This window comes from Panthera uncia (genome assembly GCF_023721935.1).
Source record: "Panthera uncia isolate 11264 chromosome B2 unlocalized genomic scaffold, Puncia_PCG_1.0 HiC_scaffold_25, whole genome shotgun sequence".
In the NCBI taxonomy this organism is placed as follows: domain Eukaryota; kingdom Metazoa; phylum Chordata; class Mammalia; order Carnivora; family Felidae; genus Panthera; species Panthera uncia.
This window is the reverse complement of record NW_026057581.1, coordinates 20,160,257-20,184,797: the sequence shown is the minus strand read 5'-3', so window position 1 is coordinate 20,184,797 and position 24,541 is coordinate 20,160,257. Positions and strand designations below refer to the sequence as shown.

General features: G+C 49.1%; 1 protein-coding gene across 7 annotated transcripts in view; it reads left to right on the top strand.

Annotated features, from left to right (window-relative positions):
* Positions 1-24,541, top strand: part of RREB1 (ras responsive element binding protein 1) — a 179,822-nt gene that overhangs the window by 150,876 nt on the left and 4,405 nt on the right. For 6 of the 7 annotated variants that reach the window (XM_049654872.1, XM_049654874.1, XM_049654869.1 and 3 more), the window contains 3 exons: positions 10,254-10,443; positions 11,381-14,294; positions 20,887-21,051. In XM_049654872.1, coding sequence (XP_049510829.1) covers positions 10,254-10,443; positions 11,381-14,294; positions 20,887-21,051 — 3,269 coding nt within the window. The remainder of the gene's footprint in view (positions 1-10,253; positions 10,444-11,380; positions 14,295-20,886; positions 21,052-24,541) is intronic. The other variant, XM_049654875.1, reaches the window with a different exon arrangement.

Below are 24,541 nucleotides of genomic sequence, written 5' to 3'. Positions count from 1 at the left end.
AGGTACTATTTATAATTGACAGAAAACATAAAAGCAGTTTGTCTTCTAGTCTTTATTGTTACAAAGAGCTGCTTTTTTCTAGTTCTGCTTTTGTAAAGATTGGGAAGCTGAATGGCTGTTTAAATTTGGTTTGAGTCCTACCTACCGAATTTTGTAATCCAACTGTGAAAGCCAGACAGAAGCTTGAAGGAACTTGACGGAAGCTTGAAGGTTCCTTAAATAGTGGAACCACACATCATTTTCCTTAGATTGTTGGGGAGGCCTGAGAGTTCTGAAGAAAGGTGTTTCCTAATGTTTGAGATTTGCCGAAGCAGTTTTTCCAAAATATGTTTGGCATAGTAAATATATGTTTTCCCCCCTTAACTGCCATGATGGTAGATGTGATACTGGTGTACAGGGGAGACGCCTGGAGGGGGCGCTGCTTATCTCTTTCACCTGCTCTTGAGCTTTCGGTTGACTTCAGAGCTCTCTTCTTGGCCCAGAGAGTTGTGGTCACCGGATGAGTACAGCACTACTGTAGCAGGCACTGGGAGGAGCTAATTTCCCAATTGTTTAGCCACATGATTTGGGGGTTTTGTTTTAAAGCTTCTCTGTGGCCTCGCTCTCCACTTCTGTAAGTCCCATTGCTGATACATTTGCCTTCAGATTTACCTTGGCTTGACTCTTCATCTTTGAAAGGTGCGCATGCTTCCTTCTCATCTTAAGTACTTTGGAAACCCGCTCCAGAGAGCGTGGACACATTGCTAATTTCAGGGCTGGTGTCCTTAATGGTGAGACCTATTCCTTTTTTTTTTTTTTTAAGTTTATTTACTTTTGAGAGAGAGAGAGAAAGAGCACAGGTAGGTGAGGGGCAGAGAGAGAGGGAAACACAGAACTGGAAGCAGGCTCCAGGCTCTGAGCTGTCAGCACAGACCCCAACACAGGGCTCGAACTCACAAATCGCAAGATCATGACCTGAACGGGAGTCGGACACTTAACTGACTGAGCCACCCAGGCACCCCAGGTGAGAGCTATTCCTGATGTGTAACTGTTGGCTCTGCTGTGAGCCTTCCAAACCGCTGGCTTTGTTTAGGGCTTCCTCCGTTCCCTACCCAGAATGCCCAGACTGTAGTAGCACTTTTGTCACACTGCATTTCTACCCTAGCACAGGCTTACGTATAGTTTTCTTTGAAGAAATAAATAAGAAGGAAGGCTGTAGTGTCTTCTTACAAGGGCGTGTGTTATAAAAGAACTGATATCGGGGTGCCTGAGTGGCTCAGCCAGTTAAGCATCCAACTTGGGCCCAAGTCATGATCTCACAGTTAATGTGTGTCTTTGCTGTCAGCATGGAGTCTGCTTCAGATTCTCTCTCTCTCTCTCTGTCTTTCTCTCTCTCAAAATAAATACTAAAAACTAAATAAATAGATAAGTAAATAAATAAAATAACTGATACCACGGTGTTCTTCCTCATTACCACAGGCACACTGTGACAGGGGTCAGTCCTCAATTCGGTGATTGAAAATTCTGACTTTTGTCTTTTTAAGACTGGTGGTGGATGTGGGTATGAATAAGAGCATTCATTTTCATTAAAGTCCTTTGAGAATTAAAAGGACAGCCAGTCCCCTCAGCTAACGAAGGAGAGTATTTCCTTGACCTGCTGGAGCTGGCTTGTTCTGTCCTTGCCTTGCTGTCTGTGTGCCTGTGACAGCCAGGGGCAGGGGCTGAGCTGTGGCTGGAGGGGTTGGGTCTCTGTGTGGCTTCGACCAGTGCAGTTAGTTCACTGTTCCTGTGAGACTCAGGCTTCTCCGACTGTGCTCCGAATGTGCTCTGTCCAGGCCCGCCAAGGCCAGGGCCAGTGTGCTGTGTAATTTTGCTTATTTGCTTAATCTCTGAAGGAGAAGGGACAAGAAGGGCTGTGGATAAAGTACTTATTGAAGGCTCTGTGTGGTTGCCGTGCAGCCCTCCAGCCCCCGGGGCCACAGTGGAAACTTAGCTCACAGCACCCCCACATGCTGCTGGGAGGCATTTCACTCCCTTAAGACCCCCCACCCTAGCCCCCTCCTATCTGTGCTTCGCACCTACCCATACCCTCCGGTGACCTTGCAAGCGGTGCTAAGGAAGGTGGGGGGAGCAGATAAGCTGCAGGCCTTGTGCCTCTTGCCTCTGCTGTTATGAGGCCGTGACTGCATGCCCCGAACCATAGCTCTTGCCTTGCTGCCCGACCCTAACACAGCCGTGGGGCCCCCACCCCAGGAGTAGGAGCCGCCGTGACTGAGCAGCTCTGTGGGAGGCTGGTCCGTCATAGGTGACAAAGTGAGAATGGTAAAATCTCCAGTATTCTGAATTCAGGTTTCTTTCTTATGGAAGCATATGCTGTCATGTGCTGGAATTCACGTGTTTTCTGGGTGAAATCGGCTCTGGTGAACTGCATTGGGGTGCAGAAACACCGTTTCTGCAAGCAGAATGATTGGGGGCTCACATACAGGTGTGTATGGGTGTGCGTGTGTAAGCTGAGGGTGGGCCGAATGTCTGTATGGGCATTCATTCCTGTTTGATGTGTCACCTCACCTTGTCCTTGGGAGTTTTTTCCACTGATGAGTTTTTGTTTCCCTTCGAGTAATTTATTTCAGTATGTGATTTTAAAAGAATAAAACATTTAAAGGAGGGTTTTAATTTTTTGTTGTTTATTTTTTTGAGAGAGAGCATGCCTGTGTGCGTGCAAGTGTGGGAGGGGCAGAGAGGGGCTCTGTCAGCACAGAGCCTGACTTGGGGCTTGAACTCACAAACCATGAGATCATGACCTGGGCCAAAATCAAGAGTTGGACACTTAACTGAGCCACACAGGTGCCACCCAAAAAGAGAAACTTCTGTTTTTAGAAGTATCAATGGAGTTCTGTTAGCATCTTTTTTTCTTTTTTTCCAGAGGGGCAGAAAGAGAGAGGTGCACAAGTGAGCAAGGGGCAGAGAGAGAGAGAAGCGGGGCTCACCCAAAGTGGGGCTTGTGTTTTACCTAAGGCTCATGCTCACCCAATGTGAGACACAAACGCAGGAACTGTGACATCATGACTTGAGCCAAAGTCAGATGCTTAATGACTGAGCCACCCAGGCACCCTGTTAGAATTTTTCAATCCTATAACTGGAGGGGCACCTGGGTAGCTGAGTCAGTTGAGTGTCCAACTTCAGCCCAGGGCATGATCCTGCGATTCATGATTCCGAGCCTTGCGTCAGGCTCTGTGCTGACAGCTCAGGGTCTGAAGCCTGCTTCAGATTCTGTGTCTCCCTCTCACTCTGCCCCTCCCCCGCCTGCACTCTCTGTCTCCCCAAAATAAATAAACTTTAAAAACAAATTTTTTTTAATTAAGTTTTTAAAAAAAGCAATCTCAATTTGTAAGATTTCCCTCAGGCACATTGTCAAAATCACACGCAAGATGAAACTGCCCTACAACAGTCCTTGGTCCTAGGATGATTAAAGTACAGCCCTATTCCTTCTGAATGTTTTGCAATGGTATGGTCCATGAGTACCTGGAGTACCATCCAGGGCAGGATTGAGAGATCCCACAAGCGGGGATGAAGGGAGAGTTGCAGGGACCACCTGACCAATGGCTGTGGTCTTAATGAAGACTGACAAGCCCAAGTGAGGTTAGCAAATACCCCAAGATCAGAGCCTGCAACAAGCAGCATTGCCCACAGATTGACAGTGACCTCCATTGTCCTTGAAGAGCTCTTTAGAAATACAGTTGCAAAGTGTTTTTCCCCAGGGGCCTTGGGAAGGCTGGTTGAACCGGAGTGTCTCTGGCTGACAAAGACCCGTCCAAATGTTTCTGGGTGATGGTTTTCCACACTGGTTTTATTGAAGGTCTGCCAACAGGTGCCAAGCATAAGATGGGAGGCAATGTTTTTCTGTGGGGTTTTATTTTCTTCCTTTTAACTAGCCTCACAATATGCTTCTGGTTTCAAAGCAGATTTTTTTTTTCCTCTGCCACTTTCCCGCCGCTTGTTTGCGAGATGACATTCTGTATCTTTTCAGAAGTGAAATAGTAGTGCCTTGATTGAATCCCATGAGAACAGAGGTGTGAAATTGTGGATGTGGGCCTTGTTTAGGTCTTACTTAGAAGGCTCTTGGTGCTCGTGCAGGCTGGGATGACATGTGCTTCTCTTCTAAGCTGTGGCCCTGGGAGCAGGAGTGGAGGCCCGGGGTTGTGGGGGGGGGGGGGGCGGGGGGGGGGGCCGTGAGGGGGAGCAGGTGGCAACCAGGAAGGACATGCATTTCTCCTGTGAGTCTCAAGATGAAACAGAAGCAGTGGAGACAATGGTGGAGTTCTTGAAAATGAAGAGAGAGAACACATCCTTTGCAATAAAAAAATTCATTTTCCCTGCATTCTCATGTTAGCTAGAGTGGCCAGGAAATGGGCTACTCCTGATGGTTCTTGTTCCTAGCAGTGTACGATAATGGTTAAATAGCACCTTGCAGGTTCCCAAGCATTTGGTTCTCCGTCACTGATAGTAGCTCTAAAAATGCCCATTTTACAGATGAGAAAACAGAGGCCCAGAGAAGGATGGGGAAGAGCTCTCAAGGCTTGTGGCATCAAATGTCCTTAGACTCTCACTTAATTCTCACTATACTAAGAAGGTCATGAGGAGGCAGATTCCTGTCTCAGGCCTGTTTGGGAAATTCTGCCCAGCTGGCAGCCAAAATGCAGATGAAATGAGTGGTCCAAGGTCACACGACCTCCACTTCCCCTCCCCCACTGTCCCTGATCCCTGAGCCCATCCCATACCACTCCCCAGGTACCTTACACGGGGGAGGACACAGAGCATGTGGTCGGTGCTGGTTGTCAGCCATGTATTTATTGAGCACCTACTATGTGTGAAACTAACCCAGATGCCAGAGATGGGAGGGGTTTGAAAGTGAACGAGAGAATGAAGGAAGGGATAGACGTATGAGAGATAAGTGAAGAAAATGGTATCCTTGAAAACTCACAGCTGTGATAGAAGTGCAGTAAATTCTAATTGTCACATTACGAGACACTCTACTCCCTTGTAGAAAACTGACTTCTGTTGCCCCTCACACTGAATTTTCTCTTTTTTAAAATTTTTTTTTTTAACGTTTATTTGTTATTGAGAGACAGAAAGTGAGGGGGGAGGGGGGCAGAGAGAGAGGGAGACACAGAATCCGAAACAGGCTCCAGGCTCTGAGCTGTCGGCGCAGAGCCCGACACAGGGCTCGAACTCACAGACTGAGAGATTGTGACCTGAGCCGAAGTCGGTCGCTTAACCCACTGAGCCACTCAGGTGCCCCCACACTGAATTTTCATAGCAGGCGTCACACTGATGCAGTAGACTCAGGGAGGGTATTCAGAAAGGTCTCTGGAGTAGAAGAAAAAAATGATAGACCTTTTATCTAACCCTTTAAAAATGTTTATTTTTGTATTTTGTGACTTACCTGACATGTGCAAATACCTACACATAACACGCACGCACACACATTTGTGTGTTAAACAACAAACGGATAAGGGTACATGGTCAAAAACTTTCTACTTACCAGGCGTCGTACAGCTTGCAAAGTTTGCAGCCCAGTTCTCAGGCTCACCTGCTCACCTTTTGCAGTCGACTTGCATGATACCAAGAGTCAGTATTATTTATACCCAGCCTGTTTATGTCAGTAATACTTGCGATCATTTCCTATAATCAATAGAATTTTGTATAAGCTTGTGAAATTTTTTTATAAGCATAATCTGTGTGAGGGGCGTGTGGGTGGCTCAGTCAGTTAAGTGTCCAACTTTGGCTCAGGTCTTGATCTCATGGTTCGTGACTTCGAGCCTCGCATCAAGCTCTCTGCTGTCAGCACAGAGCCAGCTTTGGATCCTCTGTCCCCACCCCCACCCCACCCCCGCCCCTCCTCCACATGCACACGCTCTCTCTTTCTCTTTCAAAAATAAACACCAAAAAAAAAAAAAGAATAATCTCTGTGAAAGCTAAATTGGGCTGTCTTGTTTGTGGTCCAGATTAGACAGATACTTTTTTAAATTGCTGTCAAATTTAGGGTAGGCGAGACATCTGTGAGCAGTTGAGAGAAATAATCATAAAAGCCTAAAAGGATCATAAATCCTAAAAGAATTCTGCTTTAGCTTGATATGCAAAAATCTAAGTTCTTGCTCTGCCTCAAAGAGTCTAAAACCGCGTATCAAAGATGTTGAATGGGGAGCATGATTCGCGCCCTAACAAACACATGGAACTTCTCTGGGTGCAGGTGGACTCAAACACAAGCCCTTGGAGAGTGAATGTGGGATCGGTTACTGCTCTTTATGTCCCTGAAGATTGCAGCAAACACAGAATTAGCGAATGTTAAATGTTGTTCCTAGAGGAAACACAGGGTACCGTTTCCTACAAGCCTCTGTCTACATTTTCATCAGCTAATCAGTACAGAAACTTTTGTTTCTGTTTAAGGAAATCTGAATGAATACCACTGACTCGGGGCACCTGGGTGGCTCAGTCCATTAAGCATCCGACTTCAGCTCAGGTCACAATCTCACAGCTTGTGAGTTCAAGCCCCGCATCGGGCTCTGCACTGATAGGATAGCTCAGAGCCTGGAGCCTGCTTCAGATTCTGCATCTCCCTCTCTCTTTCCCTCCCCTGCTCGCTCGCTCTCTCTCTCTCTCTCTCTCTCTCTCAAAAATAAATAAACATTAAAAAAAAAAATACCGCTGACTCATTAACAGTGAACTCACAGCCAATAGCACTGTAATTCACGCCTGAACAAAGTTTGCCTGACACACGCATTTTTGCCACAAGGCACATCACTGCTTTTTGCACTTGTGTAGTATAGGTGGCATGTTAGCTCTGTGCTGGGAGCCATTTTAAGCCATGAAATTACCAGCAAAAAGCACAGAAATGCTAGAAATATGGCTCTACATAGACTGCAGAAGGACACTCATGTACGATGGGAGCTGAAACAAGATGGCAGGGCAGCATTGCGTTCAGCCATAGCCAGGAATGCGCGGAGGGCAACTCCAGTTTTTCTCCTCTCTGTGCATGTCCTCAGATGTGCTGCCAGTATTCATTTGGGGTTTTCAGATACATTTTAACAAGTAAGCAAATCCACAAATACGGAACCCACCAATAACAAGGGCCAACTGTCTATGTTTTAGATTAGATAAAATAGTTAATGTATGCATGACTTTTTTTTTTTTTTATGAGTGCCCCACCCAGCCTTTACTGCACTTTGATCAATGAGCCCCTCTCTGCAAGGTGCAGGGAAAGCTGAGCGAGGAACCAGGGCCAACTTTCAGGTGTAACTGAATGATCGATCACACACTCATCGCTTCCTACTAGTGCTGTTTGTCTCGCGGGGTTGTTGGACTGAATGAGTTTAGGTGTTTGTAGTCAGTGCTACAATTAATTTGGCAAGAGAGAGTGCAGACTTCAGGTGCAGAGTGCCTAGTGGGTGACAGCCCTTGGTGCCTACCCTAGACTTTATCACCTCCTCTTGTTCTCACCTTCCAGGGAGGGCACAGACCAGCTTCTGTTTCCTGCAGCTTCCCAATCCACACCTGCTTACAGCCAAGACAGGACAGAGGGGAAGAAGGAGGGAGAGAGACAGTCAGCACCATCTCTGGGTTCATAAGAGGCCAAGCCAGATGAGGCCATGGGCTTGACTGCCCAGCCCACCGAGTGTGGCTCACTCTGCCTGCGCATAAATCCCACACCATGGAGCCTTCCTGAGCCCTGGGCTCGGTGCCTCCACCTTTTTTTCCAGAAGCTCTGATTGTCCCGTAGGTTTGCTGGGGAAATGGGTTCCTTCCCTTCACCTGTGCTACAGTGAGACTCAGCATAAAGACCTCTCTTCTGGGGTTTATAAATTGAAATCCCCACACGCATCTACCACAGATAGTGCTGTGGACATTTCTGAAGCTCAGAAAAAGAGGCCACAAGTCAGCCCGCTCTCATTAGCCATTTGTAATTAGATGTTTCTCTCTTTTAAGTGTATCAGGAACATTTCAAATGTATGCACAAGTAGAGAGCACAATGTCATGACCCTCTCACGCACCCTCCCCCCATTTTCAGGAATTACCAACTCACGGCCCATCGTGTTTCGCCTCTTCCCCCATCCCAGATCATTTCAAAACAATCCCAGGCATCACATTTCACATAACAGTATTTCATTACATTACCTCTAAAGGAAAGGGATGTTTAAAAAAAAAGACATAACCAAAATATTGTCACAACTTCAAAAAGTAACAGGGATTTCTTACTATCATATGTATCTGATCAGCACTAAATTTCCTGAATTCAGACATTTCTCTCGTCCCTTCAGGTCAGTACAGAGTTTTCAGCTGACTGCTGGCATAGGGATGGGTTGGGGACTATGAGGAGTGTGCAATTGAACTTGGGTCTGGGGGGACTGAAGTCCCCATGATAGAAGAGAAAAACGTTTCCAGAGCAACAGGAAAGGACAGAGCTGCTACAGGGCATCGAGGTCACAGCCCCTCCACACATGCAGCGTGGAACTTGAGTGTGTTCTGGACAGAAGGAGAGCCTCGCCTAAGGAGCCACAGACACACCGCTTCCCTGCTTAACTTTCTCACAGCCTAGGACTTAGCACTCTGGGTGTTTTGGGCAGGGCTCCCTGTGGTTGGGGGGCCATCCCCCCGGAATGTGGGCTGCGTGCAAGGGATGGCCAGGGAGGGAAACGTGGCCGTACTGTGGGGGCCCTGGGGCGTCTCACGGTTGGTGACCTCAGCACCGTTCCCCCAGAAGGAGCTTTGTGTTTTGAGTGGCTCATGGGAACCTAGCATTCTAAATTTAATTGAATGATGACAGGAGTCTTGATGGTGAGACACGGCCGAGGTAGCAGCGGAGATAGGAGAGGTGGACGCACGGCAGGACCTCGCTTGCTGGGGCCTGCCACCGCGCGATAAGGACAGCAGAGTCGCACATACTTGGCACTTCTTTCAGCGCGAGAGGACGATGAACTCTGCTGCCTCGCGGGTCATTTCGTTATCTATTTCCAGAGAAGAATCTCAAAGCAAAAAAAAGTTTTCCATTAATGTGCATGTAGTCCAGATGCAGACTCCAGCAGGTCGCCCTACCCCTCCAAGACCCAGGTTCTTTCTCTGTAAAGCACTCGTGGGACCTGCCTTAGGGGTTTCGTAAGTGGCAAAGGCATGTGTACGTGCAAATACTTGGAAAGGTGCTAGGCACACAGCACTGTCCAACAGAACTTTCTGCGGTCATGGAAACATAGCAGCAGGTCAGGTCTGCACTGCACTGCCTGATGTCACTGAGGAAATTTTAATTCACTTAAGCAGCCCCACATGGCTTGCATGGCTACCGTATTGAGTGCCAGTCTAGGGGATGTTGATAACACCCCGATGATAGGATAGTTGTTAGAGTGGTTCTGAGTGAAGACCCAGAAGGTGATGCTGGTATGAAGAGTGGAGGAAGCATTATAAAATGTGTGTGTTTCACATCTGTGTGGTCCAGGACATTGAAGGTGGAGGTCACCTCTGAAGTTGGGGGTGCTGATCTTTAGATGGACTGCATCTGTGGGGGTCTTTCAAGGAAAAGGAGACATCATAACAGGTGTGGGCAGGAGGGTGAAGGAGGCTCATATTTTGTCTTTGCTTCATACTGGCTGTGTGACCTTGGCCATGTCACTTAACGTTTTGAGCCTCCGTGTTTTTATCTGTAAGATGGAAGTCTGGATATCCACCTGCCTGCCACGGTCGTGGTGCCTGCTTACTGTGGGAGCTACAGTTATTTTTCAGATAACGATGGTAATATCAGAATTGAACACACAGTCACTGGCTTGGACTACTAATTCAGTTGGAGAATTTGATTATCATTTCATCCCGATCAGAGACCAGGGATGCCATTGTGATTGCTCTCAGTTCGGTGTAAATTTATGCTGTTTGGCTTGTAAACATTTATGATCACTAAAATCCACTGAGCCGAGGGAGGGAGAAAACCTTGGAAATGATCGCTCTATGCCACATAATTGAGGTAAGCAGAAGTAAGCACAGTGGCTTCAGGTTCCCAGCTGTCTTAATGGGCACACCTGTTCTGTCTACAAAGCTTGGATATCCAGAAGTTGATAAAATACTTTTTTAAAGGAAGCGTTTTTCTTGGTGTTAACCATGAGCAGACTGGCTTCTCGAGATTATACCATTTTTATTTCAATTGAAATGAAGCAACAACAAATATAATAGGCTCCTGGACAAGTGGCAACTCTGATTGGGCCGCCTCCTTATATCCTATCCCTTTTTTCTCCCAGATGTGACATTTGCTGTGTCACCTTTCGAACACATCGAGGATTGCTACGCCACAACGCGCTTGTCCACAAACAGCTTCCCAGGGACGCAATGGGAAGGCCTTTCATACAGAACAACCCTTCCATTCCTGCTGGCTTCCATGACTTAGGATTCACTGACTTCTCCTGTAGGAAGTTTCCTCGAATTTCTCAGGTATTTTGGTCAGCCTGTGGAACCAGCAGCCACCTCCCTGGGCCGCGTGGTTGGACTACACCTCCTTACCCTGAGGTCTCCCTTCCGTAAAATGTTGTCCCTTGGGTTTTGTCTTTTTTGTAACAGCGTTTTCTCTTGCAATTCAGCTTGACCCTTTCAGTCTCCATTGGGTTCTTGAGAAAGGATAGTTGGGTCTTAATCTTGTGTTGAATTTCTTACCACCTTGTGTAAGAGTCTAGCTCATCGATGCCTTTTGCCCATTCTTGGGCGTTTGGATTTAAAGTTGTGAAGTGCTCACCACCCCCACTCCCACCCCTATCTGAACTGAATTTGTTTTCTTAAATATTTCTTTAATATCCACATTACAGGTAAATATTTCCAGTGTGGTACTTTCTATTAAAAATGTTTTGGGTCATTATTAACCTGAACCATATTTGTTTCCTGCCTACTGAAAACTACTTTGAAACTTTTTTTTTTTTTTCAATTTTAAAAATTGAGATCGAGGATGTCAACAGTGAAACTCTTAAGGCACAGAAGCCTCAAGGGTAATGGGTTATTCCATATGTATACACCCACATGTATACGCCCACACGTATACACCCGCACAACCCTCCCTGCAGATGGCACAGCCTCAGGCCCCTTCCCAGGCAGTGCCCCTCGTGTTATTATTACTTAACTGTATTTCATTGCTTCTCTGAGATACCCCAGGGATTGATGTCATTTGTCAAGCAATATGATGTTTAAGGTGCTTTGTGGTCTTCCTTATTCAGCCTAGGGACAGGAATTAGCAAGCAGGGGGAGGCCAACTCCTTAGATAGTACAGAGAGAGGCTGGGTACTGGGGCAGCTATATAACAGATACTTTCTGCATCTCGGGGTAGTGATTATTTTTAAATCCTCCTTATTCCCTTGCTTTTGCCAACCCGCCTTCCACACAGGCCTGGTGTGAAACAAACCTACGAAGGTGCATCAGCGAACAGCACCGTTTTGTCTGCGACACATGTGACAAAGCATTCCCCATGCTCTCCTCGCTCACCCTGCACAAGCAGACCCATGTCGCCACGGACCAGGGACGGGACAGGCTGCAGGCCAAGACCCTGCCTGGTGACGCCCTGGACCAGAAGGTCTTCCTGGCCTTGCTGGGCCTGCAGCACACCAAAGACGTCAGGCCTGCCCCCGCTGAGGAGCCCCTGCCGGATGACAACCAAGCAATACAGCTCCACACACTCAGGTGTCAGCTACCTCAGGACCCCGGCTGCACCAACATGCTGAGTCTGTCTCCTTTCGAAGCTGCTTCCCTGGGCGGCTCTCTCACGGTCCTCCCGGCTACCAAGGAGAGCATGAAGCACCTGTCCCTGCAGCCCTTCCAGAAGGGCTTCATCATCCAGCCCGACAGTAGTATTGTGGTCAAGCCCATCTCCGGCGAGTCCGCCATCGAGCTGGCTGACATCCAGCAGATTCTGAAGATGGCGGCCTCCGCCCCCCCTCAGATCAGTCTTCCGCCTCTCTCCAAGGCCCCTGCTGCCCCTCTGCAGGCCATCTTCAAACATATGCCCCCTCTGAAGCCAAAGCCCCTGGTCACCCCACGGACGGTGGTGGCCACCTCCACACCACCCCCTCTCCTCAATGCCCAGCAGGCCTCCCCGGGCTGCATCAGCCCCAGCCTCCCCCCACCGCCCCTGAAGCTCCTCAAAGCCCCCGTGGAGGCGGTCCCCAACGCCCACCTGCTACAGTCCCAGGCCGGAGCCCAGCCAGACACGGCCACGCAGCTCTTCCTGCAGCAGCCGCGGATAGAGCTGCCTGGCCAGGCCGAGATGAAGACCCAGCTGGAGCAAGACAGCATCATCGAGGCCCTGCTGCCCCTGAGCATGGAGGCCAAGATCAAGCAGGAGATAACGGAGGGTGACCTCAAGGCCATCATGACGGGGCCCGGCAGCAAGAAGACGCCGGCCATGCGCAAGGTGCTCTACCCCTGCCGCTTCTGCAACCAGGTGTTCGCCTTCTCGGGGGTGCTGCGCGCCCACGTGCGCTCCCACCTGGGCATCTCACCATACCAGTGCAACATCTGCGACTACATCGCCGCCGACAAGGCCGCGCTCATCCGCCACCTGCGGACGCACAGCGGTGAACGGCCCTACATCTGCAAGATCTGCCACTACCCCTTCACCGTCAAGGCCAACTGTGAGCGGCACCTGCGCAAGAAGCACCTCAAGGCCACCCGCAAGGACATCGAGAAGAACATCGAGTACGTGACCAGCAGCGCCGCCGAGATGGTGGACGCCTTCTGCTCCCCGGACACGGTGTGCCGGCTGTGCGGCGAGGACCTGAAGCACTACCGCGCGCTGCGCGTTCACATGCGCACGCACTGCGGCCGCGGCCTGGGCGGCTGCCCCAAGGGCCGCAAGCCCTTCGAGTGCAAGGAGTGCAGCGCCGCCTTCTCCGCCAAGCGCAACTGCATCCACCACATCCTGAAGCAGCACCTGCACGTGCCCGAGCACGACATCGAGAGCTACGTCCTGGCGGCCGACGGCCTGAGCCCGGCCGAGGCGCCCGTCGAGGCCTCGGGGAGGATCGAGGACGGCGGCGGGACCTTTGGCGAACGAAAACCGCTGGCCACCTTCCTGGAGCCCCAGAACGGCTTTCTCCACGGGGGCGCCTCCCAGCCTCTGCCTCCCCATGTCTCAGTCAAGTTGGAGCCCGCCAGCAACTTCACAGTGGATTTCAACGAGCCCCTGGACTTTTCCCAGAAGGGCCTGGCCCTGGTCCAGGTGAAGCAGGAGAATGCCGCCTTTTTCCTGAGCCCCACCTCCTCAGCCCCCTACGACTGCTCCATGGAGCCCATCGACCTGTCCATCCCCAAGAACTTCAGGAAAGGAGACAAGGATACGGCTGCTCCTGCCGAAGTCAAGAAGCCTGAGCAGGAACCAGGGAGCGATGAGCGGCCCTCTCCCGGTCCTCCACCGTGCCCTACCCTGCCAGTGACTTTGGGGCCCAGCGGGATCCTGGAAAAACCCGTGGCCCCTGCAGCTCCGGCCTCCGCAGCTACCACTCTGGAAGCACACGCTCAGCCCCTGCAGGGCTCCGTTCAGCTTGCTGTCCCCATCTACTCCTCAGCTCTGGTCAGCAGCTCCCCCATCTTGGGCAATTCCACCCTCCTCAGCAGCCCGGCACTGTTGCGGCCGCTGCGCCCCAAGCCCCCTCTGCTCTTGCCAAAGCCCCCCGTGACGGAGGAGCTGCCCCCACTGGCTTCCATCGCCCAGATCATCTCATCTGTGTCCTCGGCCCCCACCTTGCTGAAAGCTAAGGTGACAGAGCCGGGGCCCGCGAGCACTAGCAGCAATAGCGCGGCTCCTGACGGCTTAGGAAGTCCTGTCCCCAGAGCCGCCACCGCCCCCACCAACACCACCAGCCCAAAAGAATCCAGCGACCCGTCGCCTCCTGCCAACAGCCCAGAAGCAGCCTCCCCCACCGAGCAGGGGCCCGTGGGTTTGTCCAAGAAGAGGGGCCGGAAAAAGGGGGTGCGGAGCCGGCCCCGCTCCGGCAGCGGCGGGGTGGACCTGGACTCCAGTGGGGAGTTTGCCAGCATTGAAAAGATGCTGGCCACTACGGACACCAACAAGTTCAGTCCGTTTCTACAGAGCGCAGAGGACGACGCTCAGGACGAGGTGGCCGGAGCCCCCGCCGACCACAATGGGCCCAGTGACGAGGAGCAGGGCAGCCCCCCCGAAGACAAGCTGCTGAGGGTGAAGCGGAATTCCTACGCCAACTGCCTGCAGAAGATCAACTGTCCCCACTGCCCCCGGGTCTTCCCCTGGGCCAGCTCCCTCCAGAGGCACATGCTCACACACACTGGTAAGAGGGCCCACCAGGCCCCGAGTGCTACTTCCCAGAAGGGAGGCTGTGGCCTGGCCGGCCCCAGGGATGGGGAGAACAGGAGGTGGGGTCAAAAGTGTGGGACCCTTTTCCCATGGCCCCATTTCTAGCTTCTCTTCAGCCTCAGTCTCTGAAGCAGGGGGCTTGCCTGGTGATGCCAGCGGGTTTTCCCCCTGTGCCCTTGTAACCACAATGACCTATTCCTAGTGTCTCGGCCTTCGAGGAGCTGCTGGTGAAGGCAGTGTTGAATGTCGGTGTTTGGGGGGTGAAAATGGTCCTGGGCCCATTGGATCGTTCACTTGCATCTGCCTCGGCCCTTCAGGAGGATGTAGCAAGATCACTTGGTTCCCCACAGGAGGCAGCTAGGGAGAAGTGGAACTCGGTATTGAGGTATTGGTGCTTTGGCAGGAGAAAGTCCGTCCCAGATTCCTCAACGTTTTAAGACTTTGAACATTCTGTGAAGTTCTTTTGACTCCATATATTCTTAAAGGGAATATTGCAGACTTCATATTGCCAAAAAGATATATCCCAAAGTGTTTTTCAAATGTTAGTTTCTATATGTTGACTTTTAAGAAGCTTATTTAAGAGGATACATTTTTTTTAAGTTTATTTATTTTGGGAGAGAGAGAGACAGTGTGAGTGGGGGAGGAGCAGAGATAGTCCCAAGCAGGCTCTGTGCTGCCAGCACAGAGCCGGACTTGGGTCTTGAACTCAACGGAACCGCAAGATCGTGTCGTGAGCCAAAACCAAGAGTCAACGGCTTCACTGACTTAACAGACGCCACCCAAGGGCCCCTGAAAGGATACGTTTTAAGTAATTTTATACCAGGTACTTCTAATAGTCACATGACCATTCGCTCTTGTCTTAATCCTGATTTACTGAATATTTATACATGGTTTATGTCATCAAAGTAGACATAAATTGGGTGAGATCCTTAACTTTTTGGAGATTACCACCCAAATACTAATGGTGGGACCTAAAACCAAATAAAGAATTGCATAATACAGGATTGCCAGATAAAATACTGGATGCTAGGTAAACATAAATTTCAGATAAAAAGCAAATAACTTTTAGCACAGGTTAAATATGCAACATTGAGGATAGACTAAAAACTGATTTGTCATTTATTGGAAATTCAATTTAACTGTTTTTGGTTGCTAGATCTGACAACCCCAGTCAGTTACAAGGCTTACCGTGGTGAGGGGAAGGTAGCAGGGAACTATGTGTGAGCCACGCTCTGTACTCAGGTGGGAAAGGCTTCATTCCAAAAGGTTGACTGTCACAGAAGCCTCAGAGACGCCCATGGCTGGCTGTTTCTACTCACGAGGGAGGGGAGAGCAAGTCTCTCTGAGATGCATCCTTTCTCTCTGGGGTGAGAGACAGGGGCTCAAACCCGAGACTCCAGTGGCAGCAAACCAGGAGTACCTGCCCACGGAGGACTCAAATATGTAACAGGAACCAGAACTTCTAGATTTCTCAAGTGTGTGCTGCCTTCTCAGGCTGCCATTTTCTTTTCCTTTGAGATCATTGAAGCCTGACAGAGTAACAGTTCTAAGACAGAAAAGAAGACACATCTTGAACAGGAGGTGCCCCACGCAGAGGTCTCTTGCCACTCTTTTTGGGTGACACTTGTTTGTCACCTGCAGAGCCTTTGGAGAAGTGCGTGCTTCTGCTACCACTTTCCAGAAAGCAGGTGGCTGGATCTCACGATGCATGTGGCTCTCACCATGCCACCTCCTCTACACTCCCCTGATGCCGTCCCCTCCGCCCTTCCCAGTGAACCACCAGTCTTCCTAATAGGACTGGAGCAGCTGGCATTTCCTTTCAAGAATTGTGCCCACGTCTCACAGGTGCCTCATCTGAGTTCCCACTTGTGAAAGCAGTCATTTCAATTGTCTGGCTTTCGAATGCCAAAATGTCCTAGTTGGTGTAAAGTCTGGTAGCATCTGGAAGCAGCAAGGAAGATGGGAGGCTTGTTTATGATGGAGTAGGGTGGGGTAGACATAAATATAAACATGTTCTGCCACTTCTCCAGTTACTAGACCCTTGGCAGCTGTGTCTGTTGGAGCCCCATCTATGACTTCCTGTCGTACCACGTGACAATCCCATGTCCTTCTAGTGAGGGTTGCTGGCCTTAACTTGAGGGGAACACTCGGGGTTGGTCGAGAAACATTCCAGAGCTAGTCCTCATGACCATCCCATGAGGGCGATGTTGTCCACATCTTGAAGCGAGGAAATGAAGGCTTAGAGAGGCTGAGTAACTTGCCTGTGGTCTTAGAGCTCGAGTTCAAAGCCAGGGTCAAGTTCCCTGCAGCTGCCCCACAACCGAGGTATGTGGCTGCTGGTTCTCTGTTGGCAGGTGTATAGGGCATGCCTGCTTCTGCCGTCATGATATATCCTGACATGTACCAGGGCAGAAGGCTGGCAAGGGGCTGGAGATAAGGTGAACAGAGATATGGACCAGGATCCTAGTAATCAGACTGAATGACCTCAGGATAGTACTAGCCACACACACAGACACTGTATAAAGCTGACGCCCACTGGGCTCTGTTAATTTCCTTTGCTGTTTTACTTGCTTCAGCTTCCATTGACAGTCTCAGCATCACCTCTGTTAAATAATTTTATAGAGCACTTGGCTGTTGTGTCTGGTGTTGTGTTAGAACGTTTTCCATTCATCGAGTGTCACAGCTGGACAGAGCCTGGGAAATCATCTGACCCACCCACTCTTCCCACAGACTGGTGTTTTCCTGGTAGACGCTCAGCTATTGAAGAATCCCCCAGCTGCCTGTGCCTTGGCTCCCTAGCTTTCTGTGACATGCTCCCTCCGGAAACTTGGGAATAAAACTGAGGCTCATATGTATGAGCACAGAAACTAAACTCGGTTCTGAAATGGCCCTGTAAACAAAAGTGTTATACAGGAAAGAAGCCTTTTTTTTAAGTGTTGAAATCTAGCTTTGAGCAGTGTCTGGGTTTAGATCGCCTTTAAGCAAAACCACGTATGTGTCTCAAGAGTCCACCTCCTCGTGACCTCTTGGCAAACACACAGAACGATCATAATGCCAGTAAGTTGTCTCCTAGATGGGCAGCATTAGGTAGACCAGATGTTTTGTGTCCAGTGGGGCTCGCTGTGGCTCAGGCAAGGGGCACAGGGCTCGGGTTCTAGGGATTGTGTCTCAGAAGGAAGCTGGCGTCTGCCATCCTGTTTCATCTGCCCTGGTGAGCTCTCCATGCACAGCCGAGTTCCTTCCTTGCACTATTTTCCTAGCCTGTGTGCTGGTGAGCAGGGACGGTTCCTGGTTCCTTGCCTTCTCTGCTGAAGAGCGTTGCCTCTTGGGGAGAGGACAGTCCACTGTCCCTTCCTTTTCCCCTTCATTTAGGCCACAGGCCGAGAGAGTACCAGAAAATGCAGCTGGCCCGTTTCTGCTCATCCCCATCTTCCTCCCCTTTCAGTCCCTTTTCTCCCAAAATGAAGGAGTCAGGACCCTGGGATGACTGAAACTCCCTCCTCCCCCCCCCAAGCTCTGACATTTTGGGATTCTCGCAGTTGATTCTAGTGCCTCTTCTTTGCCGATCTGAGGCCCTCCACCCTCACCTGTGCTACCCACTGCTCACGGGCAACTGGCGTCAGAGTTTGAAACCAGTTAAGATGGGCAAAGCTCAGCGTGGAAAGTGCCTTGGACACCAGTGACGCTGGCTACTTTTCACTTTCTGAAAGTGGCGGCCTTGGCCATTTTTGCCCAGCCAGCCTTCTGTCAAATACAGAAAGAAGCTTTCCCCACGAGGGTGGAGGGCAATGGAAAGAAGTCTGAGGGTATGAAGCTGAGTTCTCAAACTTACTCTCACTCTTCATTCTTCTGCTCCTGATGGCCCCAGCAGGCCAGATAGCATCACGTAGTACACGGTTTCCCCCTTTTCCTGACTGCTCTCTGAGAGTAGAGCATGACGCTGGCTAGCTGATGGTTTTTATGGCTCCTGCTGGAGGTGGAGGGAGGTCGTGAGTCTTTGGTGCAAAGATAACTTCTTGTGGTCACAGGTACATTTAGAAACACCTCTGCTAAAGCAGTAATTTGTGGCAGCTAACCAAGTAAGTGACATCATTTGATACTTTTCCGTGTAAATTACCCATCAACAAGTTTTGGGGAAACCTATCTGATGAAAAAATATTGGAAGTGTTCATGTTTTTCTCTGTCCATGCAATCAGAGAGCACACTACTATTTAAAAATGTAAGGCTTGCGTGTGTCAGTTGTACAGCAGTAAAAATAAACGAGAGAGTGAATGAACAAGTGAATGTAAGGCTTATGCAGAGAGAGATAAATTTTTAAAGATTCCTGTTGTCACTTTGAGACTCTTCATAACCCAATACAGTACTCCGACATCTTTGGGCCGTTGTCTGAATTTAGTGTATGAATCTTCATCATGGGGCATGACCTGGCTGTCCAAACCCAGCTGTAAAAGTGAAGCATTTACCAGTGTGGAAAATGCCAGAGGAAATCTTGTCATGGGAAGAAGCAAGCAGCCGATTGTTTTATTTCAAATTGAGAATTATCTAGTTCATCCTCATAGCTTCTGACTTGTTTTGCTCTCCGCTAATTCTCTCCCTCACTGCCTGGCCTCAGAGAAGCCATGATGTCGCCTTTGATAATAAAACATTTCAAGTGTTTTTCTTACTTAAAACAGTGACAGTTGTTAAAGTTGTTACTTAAAACTTTAACAGTTGTTAAAGATTCTATTCAGTTTTTAGTGAAAAGCAAGAATAACGTGAAGCGTGCACCATAAAAAAAAAAACAACAAAAAACTAGTCTTCATGTAAAGGCGAGTTGTTTTTGTTTTTCATTTTTGTCAGTTTTACGACTTAGCAGAAACACCCACTGGGCTATGTGGAGGGAAGCTTTCAAGGGGTCAGTGGGTTCTCCACTTTTTTATCCTGTAGGTCCCATGTGAGTTCCTTAAAAGCACACATGTCAGATCTGTGCGTTTCTCCTTCCGTGGTCTTTGATTGTTCCAGGCATCTGCATTCTTAAAAAGCTGCACTAGTGATTCTGAAGCCGAATTTTGCAGCTCAGGAGGGAAGGGACGTCCCCTTTCTTGGGATTGCTGCTGGTGCTAGAACTTGGCAGGGCAGCGATTCTGGCTGTGTGGGGTTGCACACCAGCGTGCTCTGTGTGAACAGCTCCCCCTGGAGTTGTGTGGTGTGCAGTGCTAATTCCCCCGTCCCCTTGTGCTAAATAATCCCAGGCGCCAGGCCCTTGCGTTCCGCTCACAGTGAGTGCCCAGGCCTGTCACCTGCACTAGTTTGGGCATCCGTTGATAGTAACCGGGAGGTTGAAGGGCCTCTATGATTGGTGTTTTGAGGGGGTTGTGCTGGTTAACTTTGCTGCCAGTTTTTGACACGTGCATTTGATTGTGGCAGTCCCAAGGTTACAAGGCAAACATGCCAGGCTGCAGCTCTGAAGTGGTGTTTGTTAGTACACAAAACCTGTTCTCTTGTAGAATCAGACACCAGGACCTTAGCAATTGTGGGGGAAAGCAGAAGAAGCCTGCGATAGAGTAAATGATTTACCTCCACCTTCTCTCTCCTGAAGCTCACCTAATCCCTTCCCTTGTCCCCTTCCTGCTCGCCATCCTCCTTACCCTTGTTTTCTCTGCACATCCATCCACACGCACCCAGGACACGTTGCAGAAGAGCCTGGTCCGCATGTTGAAGTATTGTGTTTACAGTACAAAAGGAATTGAAGTGGAAGGATAAGACCAGCAAAGCAAATCAGGTTACTTCTGTCTCAGGAGTTACCCCAGTGTGGAGTGGGGGTGCAGAGGGCCCACTCAGCCACTTCTCTTCACAGGCAGCCAGGCAGGCCTGGAGCAGCTGATCTAACACAGACTCAGTTATTTGTTGGTCACTGTGTACTCCAGCAAGGGGAACAAAGACCCTTTAATGCAAGGAGCGGACCTCCTCTGCCTTGCCCGCTAGGACCACAGTGAGCTTGGGCAGAGGTCACTGTAGGACTGTCTCAGCCCCTTTCCCTGCCTCCAGTCTACCGTGGGCAGGCCGCACCCAGCTAGACCAGGAAGCCAGAAGCGGCTCCCAAAGACACGTCCAGGGGCCCAAGATTCCAGTTTGACCCACCAGCGTCTGTAGTACTTGCCATATCAGCCCTTACCAAGAGGCGGCTTCTCCTTGTGACAGACTCTAGGTGTTTCCTGGCTCTGCTCTAAAATCCCTTCACTCACTCTTTTTGGTTGTTGTGTTTCTTAAGATTTTCGACTGTAATGCTGCTGTTTTACTTTAAACATCTTGGTTTCGTTGTTAACTTCTAGTATTTTGAAGACAAAACCTTCATTCCATTTCACTCAAGGGAAGATCTCATTTGAGTTGTTGATGTGGTATCAGTATTTTTTTAAGTGTGTGTGTGTGTGTGTGTGTGTGTGTGTGTGTGTGTTTTAAAGGAAGGGGTGGAGGGTGGGGGCCGGGGGGACAAATGCCAGTTACCCCAGAAGAATGAATGGAAAGCAACTTTTCTTTTTCGTTACAGTAGAAAGCCAGATAAATATATATTTTTTTTCCTGCTTCAGGTCAGAAACCCTTCCCTTGTCAAAAATGCGATGCCTTCTTTTCTACCAAATCTAACTGTGAACGCCACCAATTGCGCAAACACGGAGTTACCAACTGTTCCCTGAGAAGAAACGGGCTTATCCCCCAGTCAAAAGAGAGTGATGTTGGACCCCATGATAGCACAGGTAGTGCTTCCGGGTGACGGAGCGGAGGAGAGGGACAGAGGAGGGCAGCTCGGAGAGCCCCGCTGGCCAGCCTCGCACGCGTGTGGCAGGCTGCCTTCCTCATTTCTCTGTAGGACTCGGCAGTTGCCGTAGACGTGGGCCCTGCCGAGGACTGGGAAATGCAGCAGGATGGGGACTGGGGAAACACTGACCATGCCCCCAGATCGCTTTTCTGAGCCACTAGGGAAGATCTGTGCCCCTCACCCTCCCCCCTCCTCCACCAGCGGACACGTCTGTTCCTGCTGTCGGGTCCCTCTGGAAGTGGGGTGTGAGGTTGGGGGTACAGTTCTAGCTCTTGGTAGTATCCCGTCTAAAAGGGATATGAAACCTTACTGGCGCGGGGTGGTGTTTTCTCAAACCCCAGCCTCCGCCGCATCCTCCAGAGCAGAGATGGGCTCACTCAGATGTCAGGGTGTTTCAGGAAGTAGTGATGCCCAGCCCTCAACGGGGAGGGGTGTGTGGGGTGGGGGTGTTTTTCTCTTCAATAACTCTCTTCCCAGTAAAAAAAAAAAAAAAAAAAAAAAACTTTTGTCTTGTTTGAAAAAGCACTCTGCATGTCCTTTCTTTAATCACATCTCTGCTTGACCTGAATCCGGGTATTATTCTCATGTGCTGATATGTGCTTCCTTCCTCCAGCCCCTACAGAGCAATTAACGGCTGCTCAGTGCGTCTCCTGCCACCTTTTTGTTTTTTTCCCTTACAGCTTCTGTATTTACTCCTGTCCTCTATTCAGTACATTCCATCGTCTCCAAGTGCTGGGGTCCTGTGCCTCTCACCCCCCAAAACAAACAGATCAGAAAATTGGCTACTGCAGGTTACTTACCTACATGGCTAGTTGGCCATTGGTTAGTAACCAGCATGGATTTGATCCTGCAAATCGAGAAAGCTTGACATTTCCCCACTGCTCAAACCCAAAGAGGGTCTCCCCAAGATGCATTTTTCCAGGGGGTATAATTGTGCCCTGTGTCTGTCTCCCTCAGATTTGGGTGAGGATGGGAGCTCTGTTGTCTGGAAGTCCCCCTTTCCCCAGCCCACCTGTCCCTAAGTTACAGGGGGGAGAGGGGCACATCTGAATGGGTAGCATTTCCAGGAAGAGGAATCGATGTGGAACTTCTGCTTTTTCTCTGTACCTCCTCTAAGCCCTGAAGTGCCAGGCCCTTTGGTTAAGATCAAACCCTCTAAGGGTATAAAAATATAAGCCAGCTTGCTGGCTCCTCCCTCCAGCTTCCATTTCCACATCACTTGCCAGGATATTGGGGTAAAGAAAGATACAGACACCCATGGAACCTCGCCATAACTTGGATCCCTATGAGCCAGATTTCCGCTGTTCAGCCCCCAGGAAACCCACAGCGACGCTGGCAGAATTTGCTGCGGGTGATCACTCTTAATGTTTAACAGCCAGCCACTGTGTCACCTGGTAGCCCCTGAACATTTTCTCAAAGCCTGTTTTAGGAAAGCAGCCATGTGATTCCACCCACAGTTGTTCCAGAAGAGGGGCAGGAGTGGATCATCGAGGAGGTTAAGGGGAGCTCTCGGTTTCTCAAAGTTGCCAGATGCACATTTTGCATTCAGCTTCTTGATCCTCTGGAGGAACACAGAACCCAGATCTCCTGACCTCTGGACAGCTATAGGAGCCTGCAGACACAAAGCTAATTCAAATACACATCTTAGCTTTGGTTCAGTGCCAGATTTTACGTTGTGGGTGTAGTTTTTAAATTTGCAGTTGTGAGTTCTGTTTTTCCACATCCCATCAGAGCCCCGCCTCCAGCCCATCCTGGAAGTTGTGTAGGGTTTCTTTAAGGGACAAAGCCTCTGGAAAAAGAAAATTCACTGAAAGCTGTAATGTGAAACCAGAGAAAATAAATGTTTGGTTTAATTGTGGTCACAATCCATACATAGTAAGAAAGAGGCAAGGACAGAGGGGTCAGGGAGGTGGAGTTGAGTGATTTCAAGGAAAGTTTCGAACCCAGGTGAGCACGGTGGGGGTATGGGGTGCTTTTGGGACTCCCTCCCGTGAAGTTAAAAGTGAGGCTTTGGAGAAAGACCATTTTTAAAAACATAACAAAACCAAAAAAAAAGGCAGGAAATGACCAAGGAAGTTCTTGAGAGGTTTTCTAGGTTTATATGCCTAGGTTAAAGTCCCTAAATTTGTTTTATAACATAAGTCTGACCTTTTCAATCACATAAGTTCTTTCAGGAACATATGCCCTAGATTTCCCCCCCCCCCCCCTAAAAGGAATGCTAACAATGCTACCAAGGGGCAGTTCTGGCTTAAGGGGCACATCGATCATTAAACCGAAGCTCTTTACTCACTTTCTCATGGCAGAGAGGTTCCCTAGCCCACTTTGCCTTTGGGGGATATTCGTGGTTCTTTTTTGGGTGATGCCTGTGGGAGCCTTCATACTTGTGGGCACATGCATGTCACTTTGTAAATCAGTAGAAACATGGAAGGTTTTACACTGTTCTTAACAGTGGCCGCCCTAAGCAGTCCAGGAGTCCGCGTGCCAGCGCACACTGCACCACAGGAAGTGCTTCTGGGCAGGTGAAATACAGACAGCAGCTTCCTCAACAGCTGTGCCCCTGCCCAGTCAGATTGGGTATTTAGGCTGGTAGTTGGTCTCATCAGCTGAGTAGCATAGAATTTCTAGGAAGCAATAGATATTTCATTGTGGCACTGACCTGAAAGTCTCCCCTTTCCCTGTAGCAGGAGCTGTGGGTTTGTTATCTACTGGTGCACGCAGGATTCCCGCTTCCGCTAGCAATTTTCTTAGATTTAGCATCATGAATGAGGGACTGGGAGAGACAAGAGAACAGAGTAACACTGCTTATAAAAGTCACTGGTTGTACTAGCTGCATTTGAAAGTGTAGGCAGTTGACGAAGGTGGGGATCAAAATAGGACCTGGCAGGCATTAGAAGCTGGATATCCATGAAATGAGAAGCTAAGTCTACTGTTGCCAGGAATCACTAATAAAAATCAGTTGGAGTTGCTAGAACTTCAAGGGTACGGGACTGCCCTGTTAAAACACTCCCCCTAGTGGAAGTTTGGTAGAGCACAGTCAAGCCTCCTTTTGTTCACTAGATACAGGATGACCTAAGGAAGGAAGGACGGGGGGAATGAGAACAATCTGATATTAGCATATTTACTTGGGTTTCGTTTCAGAAGTCATGATTTTTATTTCAAGATCATCTTAAATATGATCTGCAGTGAAACTTGAAAATAACCCATGTTCTTTGGTGAAAAAAAATAATAAGCAAAACTGCCTAGAACATACTGGGACAAATAGGAAGTAACCAGAGATTAAGCTTTTTTTTTAAGAAACTGAGCATTCTATGCTTTTTTTTTTTTTTTTTTTTTTTTTGTTGCTTTTTTAAAAAACCATTTTATTAATGTTCTCCCTTTTGGATTTGTCCTCAAAAATGGGCATATAGTGTTACTAATAAAGCCTTAAA